Genomic DNA, 8,870 nt, shown 5'->3' on the forward strand with positions numbered 1-8,870 from the left:
AATTGCCTAAAACATCTGTAACACTGACCGGACAGACCATTTTGCATAATAATTTTGGTCCCTACTTCACTATAAACTGAGCCACACAACAGTGGTCAAATTCCTGCTTAAATCAAGACGGCTACTCCAGCACACTTTCCCGCCATTTTGCATTAATTTGACACATGTAGTAGTACGTGTAGTGTAAAATATCAACGAAGTACTGATTGGCTTAAAAACCGGAAGCTAGAGGAAATGAACCAAGCGTTTACCTTGGCACAAATGGCCTTCGTTAAACTTGTAGGCAATCATGTGACGTGAGAGTGCCGTGAAACTTATTAACTTATTAGTTTTCGCATTTATGTTATTCCGATTGAACAGTATGATTAGTCGGACGTCGGTGAAAAAAGGGAAATTATTTTTGGTTTAAATTTTATTTATTTATTTTTCTTTTTTGGCCATTTTAAAGTCGGCTCACTGACTCACTTAGTCAAAGTTATGCCGGGGTTGCATCACAGTTAGCGGGAAACTGGACCTGCACTATTATAGACCACAATACCGTGACATATCACCGACTCGTTGACAAAGGTATCATTTACAAGAAATCAGTAAATCAATGTGAATTACTCTTAAACTTCCCATTCTAACCAGGGCAAAGGGTCACGTCGCAGCGTAACAGAGGACGATTTAATAGCCCACAATTAAGCAAGATCATATATCACGCCTCTTTTCAAACATGATTGTGTTGCCGTAAGGCGAGAAACACCCCGCCGTCACCCTATTTGCATAAGCCCACCCCTTTTTACTCATCGCTGCATGTGTGTAAGATGTACGTAAGATGTGAGTAAGATGTACGTAAGTCGGCATTGTCCTTTAGCCTACGGATTTTCACACAATTCTTTTGTCCTCTTAAGGGGCGTACGTAAGACAACTTAATCGTTTTTGGAGTAAGCGTATCCGTAATGTCACCTTCTCTGCACAAAACTGTAGGATGTTTTGAGTATGTTTAAAACAAAGCTGCTTGTACAATGTATCTTCATCTTAATACGCTAAAAACACGGTGGTTTATACGGCACACGCAAAGTGTTTACTCTAGGTGCGACACATCTAGAGGCTTTATCTGCGTGTTCATTTGGCCTTCGTAGTCGACATATTAGGGCACTATACAGGTATGTTGTTTTCCAAATTAAAATGCCTTTATTGTCAAATATAATATATCTGTTAACCGATTTTACAACCATGTTATACAGGTACATAGGAAATTTGTGGACGCTTGTGAACATGCACAGTTTAGACAGACTATCCTGGCGATGCGATGTAGCAGCTACATGTACATGTAGTAGACGAATAAAACGAAAGAACTAGCAACGCAGGTCAATATCAAAAGGTTATCAAATTACCGCATCTCCTCCGTACAGCCGTTGCGTTCAGATTACGTGACCTACATGAAAATCCCGTCTGTGTTAGCTTCAAATGCAGATATATGACATGATAGCCGTTATCGCCGAGTTTTTATTTGACATTTTAACAGATAGCCCAGTCCGCCCTTGCATTTGGCTATATTTACCCCAGTAACCCTGGATTGCAAGAAGCACACACTATCTCGGCGGGTTAGACTATAAACCTATAGAGATCAACCGTAGGTATATTTTATTGTAATATTTTGAGGGTAGATACATATATGTAAGAGTTTGGTAAATTTGTTCGTGGAGGAATTCAAAACACCCGATATAACGATGTCAGTCGTGCTAGAATATTGATCTAACATGTTGGAGCTTACAAATTGGTATATACACATGTACATGTACAGGTGCAGTACTCTAGACATTTTCAGTTTGCTTCACACTTACCACCCACCGGTTGCCACTGTTCTATTAAAATACCAAGTCTCCTGCATACTCCTGACAAAAGTTTAAGTTTGTTGCACACTATTATGTACGGTACATATTACTTACAAATGTGTGTGCATGGTAAATGCTTGCAAGAACTAAGGGAGCATTCACATCGAAAAGAGCCGAGGTCTAATAAGGCCGCGACCTAAATATGGCAGACCTACATGAAAGGGAAAATGCTCAATCATGTAATGGTCTCTTCGCCTCTCACACGCCTCCCCGCGCGTCGGACATCCCGCGACCGGTTGGATTGAGCCGAGATTTAATTAGTGTGCCCCAGCAGGGACGATGCGCGGGGAGGAGTGTGAGATGCGAAGAGACCATTAGGTTAAGGTCGCGGCCTTACTAGAGCTCGGCTCTTCTCGATGCGAATGCTCCCTGAGATTTTTGCCGCATATATCTAAGTGACTACTGCACACTCTAGAGCGTGCCGTACATGTGCAGCACATCTGCTGTGCACAGACATTCAATAAACGCCATTATCATTTGACTTCAAGGTTTAACACAACACGATGCCGTGCAGAAAAGTGTGTTACCAGGTGTGCGACACGACACGGGAGGTCATCACCAGAATAGTCAGCATACTGCTCGTTCTTCTGCAGGGAGGGATCCTTGACACCTTCCTCTACCTCCACTATGGGGGAAAGTGGTTCTACTGGTTTGTGGCAGATGCTGTGTCCGCCATTCTCTTCGCTGCAGCATTTGTGGTGGCAGTGGAGCACTATAGAAAGACGAAAAATAATAGGAGGGAGTCAGAGTCGCATCTGTGCCAGGGGCGTGCCTTGGGTCTCCTCCCCCTGGGGTACGTGGCCTGGTTTACTTATTCTGGACTCGTGGTCCCCAGGGTGGTGCTGATCTTCAAACATATAGCTGCAGGGCTGGATGAAGATGACATCCTTAGTCCCAACTTTCTGAAGACAGCTTTGGCGTTGACTGCTCCGATTTTCCTGCTCATGGTGTTAAGTCAGCACAATAAGAGACAGACGCTGGAGAGAAAACATTACATACAGACCTTGGTGGCTGCTGTGCCGTTTGATATCCTAGATAGTGTGGAGTTTCTGGAGATATTGTTTGTGCAGGAGTCCAGGCTTGTTTTGCCTTTCTTTTTGGAAAATCTTATTATATCGTTTCCTTGCATTAACTTTATTATACCAGGTATAGTAGTTCAAACAATTAATGTATTGTACCAAAGTTTAAGGCTGAAAGATTCCTACAGTGTATGATCTTTTTATTCTATATGGATTTTAAATTATAAGTTAAAACGCGTGTTTAATTATATACATGTAGAAGGTTTCATTTTTCTTTTTATTTGCACATGGTATTCATCATGGTTTGTTTCTTTTTCACTTTTTTCATCCAGAATTATAACAAATTATACTTTTAAATTGTACACTTTATTGTTGCAATATACTTTTTCTTTTTTAGGTTTTTGCTTTGTCGTCCTGAGTCATAGTTTCTATGGAGAGCGGCCATTGTCTGAAGGATTCCAGTTCATATACACTTTATCCCACATACTTCTGGTCAACGTTCCCTTCTTGGCCATCCGCATATATCTCTGGCACCTGCTGAGCCACGACATCTCGGTTTTCTTCATCAAGAACATCATGATGATCTCTCTTGGTGTCAATGACTTGTATGAAGTTTGTAGTGAGGGTGACGATGATGATGATGCAGAAGAAATAGAGTTACAATACAGGTCGTCTAGGAGGGTTTATTAGATCGGTGTAACGAAATTGAGGGTCCGTGTAACAGAAAGTCCACCCTCCATTTAGTAACAATGGTTATGGTTAGCCTGTCGTAATTGGGTCAAAATCAAGGGCGAGGCTTACCTGTACAAATCGGTTTCTCAAATTTTCCTTTTACCTAAGCACCCATGATCAACGTTTCAACGCCAATTTAATGACACTATTTAGTACTTTTCTTCAATATCTCTGTAACTAGACAAATGAAGTGTCTTTACCTATATTTTCAGGGTCGAGGGACATCATTAAGACATTTTTGTTAGAATTAGATTTACATAATTTTCCTAAATATGCAAATTAGGCCCGCCATTAGTGAAAAACCGTTTTACTTCTGTATCTCGATCTGTAACTAGGCAAGCAAACAATGACACATGAAGTGCCCACACCCATGTTTTCAAGGTCAGGAAATGTGATAAATCAGATGTTAGATGCTCCATTATGCAAATTAACTACTTTTATTAACATCTTCACTGGTTCTCAATGATGCTAACAGATTATGATGGAGCCAATTGTCTATAATCGCAAACATCACAAAGTTTGTGTCTTAAACCAGATTTGTGGCATTTGCAACGACGTGTCCTGAACTGTTTCTGACAGGAGCATGAAATCAATTCTTGGCAACCTCCGGGAATTTGGCTCAATGACATGGGGATGGGCCTTAATCTTTATTCATTATGTTTCCATCCCATACCGCCAGGTGCAGGAAGTTCAGAAACGGGGCAGTGAGCATTTCTCCATACCATTGCTTGGTAATGTACTTGCATCAAGTGGAGAGCATCACTTGTTGGTGGCATGATCTGCGGTTTACTCAGCTTGCAAACGCAATATGTCATGCTGCATCAACTGAGTCTGTTTTCAGCCCTGGTGGCGAAATTCACCGAAAACAAAGAGCCAAGAAAATGTTTTAAAAATTCGAGCATTGAACTACTTTTAAGTAATTATAATTATCTCATGTATTATTTATAAGAAAAATGCTCCCCTGATCACAGCTTGACGAAAACAATCCGGGGAAAAAAAGATTGATATCAAACGCCAAAGACGCAACCCTGAACCACTATTTTTTCCCATCTTTGTTGCAATCTTTGTAAGTCGACATATGCATCCACAATCTCAATTTACCGCGCGCAAAAACGTTGCCCCAACAAAGTGTGATACTGAGTAGGCAACAAACATTGACACCGATAAGAATGAGCTATATACGAAAAGTTTTTACAATATCGGTGCAAGTAAATCGACATTTGCTCTATTGTGTCAACAGACGAAAATCTGAAAAATCCGAAAAATTATTTTAGTTGTTAATTTAAATGTTTGTATTCGTAAAAAAACAGCCCAGCAAGCATTGCGGGTCCATGCTTACACTTATCTCATTTCAGTCGAGGCAGTTGTAAATAAAAAAAGGATTGGTGCTGCCTTTTGTAAACCAACGATCTGCCGTTGCGTCTTTTATCCAAAACTAAAAAATTTCGAAACCCCTGTCACAGCCAGAGCTCCAGCCTCATGTGCTAATTGTGGGAGACCGACCGCGCAAGTATAATACACTATTTGGTATGGCACATTCCATAAAAGAAAGCAAGAATCCTTCTTAATTTACTAACTGATTCCCCAACTATTTTTTTTTCTTTAATCATGGGTTTTCCTGCTATTTTATTGCAGTGGATTCGTGTCTCTATACCAATAATGCACTGACACAGCTAGCGTATAGGCCTAGCATTAACGTATGAGAAGAATTACCAACGCGCAAAATTAACAAACACATGGGATCCGTTAGTTTAGTACGCAGGCTAACGCTGACCACTGGCGTTGGCACACCCGGAGGGATATAGGATATGTTTTGAGTATGTTTAAAACAAAGCTGCTTGTACAATGCATCTTCATCTTAATACGCTACGTCAGTCACTATGTTCCAATGCGAAATCTGCGGTCTGTAGACCAATTGCTACTCAACCCAGTAAAAATGCGATTAAAAACCTACGGTGATATATCTTTTAAAGCTGCAGGTCCAAAGGAATGGAATCTATTACCGCTGGAAATCTGAGCAATTTAGTCTACCAAACATTTTAAAAAAGAACTCAAAACATACCTTTTTAGGAAATATTTTGATTAACTCTTAATTGGTTTTATAAATCTTGTATTAATTGCATTTAATTGTATGGAATAATGGCTGTTTTTTACCTAGATTTTATTTATGATATTTTATGTAGTATTATTTATGATATTTTATGTAAAATCTACTGAACATTTAAAATGGATTTTAGACTTAAAATAAATTTATTATTATTATTATTATTATTAAAAACAGGGTGGTTCATACAGGTACGGTACACGTAAAGTGTTTACTCTAGGTGCGATCGACACATCTAGAGGCTTTATCGGCGTGTTATCGTTCATTTGGCCTACGTAGTCGAGATATTTAGGCACTATACAGGTATCTTGTTTTCCAAATTAAAATGCCTTTATTTGTCAAATATATATCTGTTAACCGATTTTACAACCATGTTATACATAGAAAACTTGTGGACGTTTGTGAACATGCACATTTCATGCAGACAGACCACCCTGGCGATGCGATGCAGCAGCCACATGTACATGTAGTAGACGAATAAAATGAAAGAACTAGCAACGCAGGACAAGATCGAAGGGTTATCTTCCCCGCTCAGCCGTTTCGTTCAGATAACGTGACCTGCATGACAATCCCGTCCGTTAGCTACAAGTGCAGATGTAGGATAACAGCGGTTATCGCCGAGTTTTTATTTGATATTTTGACAGATACCCCAGTCCGCCCTTGCATTTGGCTATATTTACCCCAGTAACCGTGGATTGCATGAAGCACGCACTACTTCGGCGGGTTAGACTATAAACCTATAGAGATCAACCGTAGGTATATATTTTATTGTAATATTTTGAGGGTAGATAAATATATGTAAGAGTTTGGTAAATTTGTTCGTGGAGGAATTCAGAACACCCGGTATAACGATGTCAGTCGTGCCAGAATATTGATCTAACATGTAGGAGCTTACAAAGTGGTATATACACATGTACATGTACAGGTACAGTACTCTAGACATTTTTAGTTTGCTTCACACTTACCACCCACCGGTTGGCACTATTCTGTTGAAATACCAAGTCTCCTGCATACTCCTGACAAAACTTTAAGTTTGTTGCACACTATTATGTACGGTACATATCACTTACAAAAAGGTGTGCATGTATATGCTTGCAGGAACTAATTAAGGGACCATTCCCACAGATATTTGGATTGATCTTTCCCCCTGGGAAGTCTCACTAAATTGCTATCAACTTAACCGGCTTAAATGTCTGTCACGCATAGTAAAGCTGTTGGGAGGGGGGTAATAATCTTTAGACCCTATAGCTGATTTGGTAGGCGTAACAGACTTTTAAGCCGGTTAAGCTCATAGCAATTGAGTTAAACTCCCCAGGGAGTTAGACCGATCCAGATGGATCGATCTAGGCATGGGAACCCATTCTAAGATTTTCGCCGCATATTTCCGAGCGACTACTCCACACTCTAGAGCCCACCGCACATGTGCAGCAGTGCAGCAGCACATCTGCTGCAGACATTCAATAAACGCCATTATCATTTGACTTCAAGGTTTAACACAAAACGATGCCGTGCAGAAAAGTGTGCTACGAGGTGTGTGACACGACCCGGGAGGTCATCACCAGAATAGTCAGCATACTGCTCGTTCTTCTGCAGGGAGGGATCCTGGACACCTTCCTCTACCTCCACTATGGTGGAAACTGGTTCTGCTGGTTCGTGGCAGATGCTGTGTCCGCCATTCTCTTCACGGCAGCATTTGTGGTGGCAGTGGAGCACTATAGAAAGACCAAAAATAATAGCAAGGAGTCAGAGTCGCAGCTGTGCCATGGGCGTGCCTTGGGTCTGCTGCCCCTGGGGTATGTAGCTTGGTTTACTTATTCTGGACTCGTGGTCCCCAGGGTGGTGCTGATCTTCAAACATACCGGTATAGCCGCAGGGCTGGATGAAGATGACATCCTTGGACCAAACTTTCTGAAGACAGCTCTGGCGTTGACTGCTCCGATTTTCCTGCTCATGGTATTAAGTCAGCACAATAAGAGACAGACGCTGGAGAGAAAACATTACATACAGACCTTGGTGGCTGCTGTGCCGTTTGATATCCTAGATAGTGTGGAGTTTCTGGAGATATTGTTTGTGCAGGAGTCCAGGCTTGTTTTGCCTTTCTTCTTGGAAAATCTTATTATATCGTTTCCTTGCATTAACTTTATTATACCAGGTACAGTAATTCAAACAATCAATGTATTGTACATGTACTAAAGTTTAAGACTAAAAGATTCTTAAAGTGGTCTTTTTATTCTATATGGATTTTAAAGTATAAGTTAAAACAAGTGTATTATAATGAAGGTTTAATTTTTCTTTTCATTTGCACAGGTTATATTAATCTTGGTGTGTCTCTTTTTCACTTTATTTTCATCCAGAATTGTAACAAATAATACTATTAAATCGTACATTTTATTGTTGCAACAGTTTTTCTTTTTTAGGTTTTTGCTTTGTCGTCCTGAGTCATAGTTTCTATGGGGAGCGGCCATTCTCTGAACGATTCCAGTTCATATACACTTTATCCCACATACTTCTGGTCAACGTGCCCTTCTTGGCCATCCGCATATATCTCTGGCACCTGCTGAGCCACGACATCTCGGTTTTCTGCATCAAGAACATCATGATGATCTGCCTTGGAGTCAATGATCTGTATGAGATATGTGGTGAGAGTGATGACGATGGTGTAGGTGGCGCAGGTGCTGACATGCCACCCAGCAGAAATCCCCGGGCCGAGCTTGTGTTCAATGACACGTACGATCCAGATGATCTTGTAGTACATCCAGGTTTACAATAGGCAAATCTACATGTAGGTGTCAATGACTCGTATGAAGTTAGTAGTGAAAGTGACGACGACGACGATGATGATGATGATGATGCATAAGAAATAGAGTTCCAAGACAGGTCGTCTAGGAGACTTTATTAGACCGGTGTAACGAAACTGAGGGTCCGGGTAACCAAGGAGTTACAACAGATATTGGAACTCCTTGGTGTAACAAAAAGTCCGCCCTCCATTTTGTTATATATTTATTAGGGCTATAGCCTGTGGGTCAAAATCAAGCGCGGGGCTTACCTGTACAAATGAATGGAAAGCGGACTCTCTATCATGAGAGACAATCTGTCACGTTACACCGGGTGAAGGGGGTCCTTGCAGGAAGACAG

At 40.8% G+C, this 8,870-nt stretch overlaps 2 protein-coding genes across 2 annotated transcripts; both read left to right on the forward strand.

Annotated features, from left to right (window-relative positions):
- Positions 1-2,374: 2,374 nt before the first annotated feature.
- On the forward strand, positions 2,375-5,001 carry LOC106180302 (uncharacterized). The gene is made up of 2 exons (XM_013564260.2): positions 2,375-3,026; positions 3,297-5,001. Exons 1-2 carry the CDS (start codon positions 2,384-2,386, stop codon positions 3,587-3,589), a joined length of 936 nt encoding a protein of 311 aa, XP_013419714.2. The 5' UTR covers positions 2,375-2,383; the 3' UTR covers positions 3,590-5,001.
- A 2,237-nt stretch (positions 5,002-7,238) lies between these two features.
- On the forward strand, positions 7,239-8,505 carry LOC106152742 (uncharacterized). The gene is made up of 2 exons (XM_013526457.2): positions 7,239-7,887; positions 8,153-8,505. The coding sequence occupies exons 1-2, from the start codon at positions 7,239-7,241 to the stop codon at positions 8,503-8,505; spliced, it is 1,002 nt and encodes a 333-aa protein (XP_013381911.2).
- The last annotated feature ends 365 nt before the right edge of the window (positions 8,506-8,870 follow it).

This window comes from Lingula anatina, chromosome 6 (genome assembly GCF_051362555.1).
Source record: "Lingula anatina isolate TDL-2025a chromosome 6, LinAna3.0, whole genome shotgun sequence".
Lineage (NCBI taxonomy): Eukaryota > Metazoa > Brachiopoda > Lingulata > Lingulida > Lingulidae > Lingula > Lingula anatina.

Bases quoted from the DNA above. Each gene is read 5' to 3' on its own strand.
- LOC106180302 (XM_013564260.2), top strand. From the start codon at position 2,384: ATGCCGTGCAGAAAAGTGTGTTACCAGGTGTGCGACACGACACGGGAG. The intron at 3,027-3,296 runs GTATAGTAGTTC...TTTCTTTTTTAG, and splicing joins CATTAACTTTATTATACCAG to GTTTTTGCTTTGTCGTCCTG.
- LOC106152742 (XM_013526457.2), top strand. From the start codon at position 7,239: ATGCCGTGCAGAAAAGTGTGCTACGAGGTGTGTGACACGACCCGGGAG. The intron at 7,888-8,152 runs GTACAGTAATTC...TTTCTTTTTTAG, and splicing joins CATTAACTTTATTATACCAG to GTTTTTGCTTTGTCGTCCTG.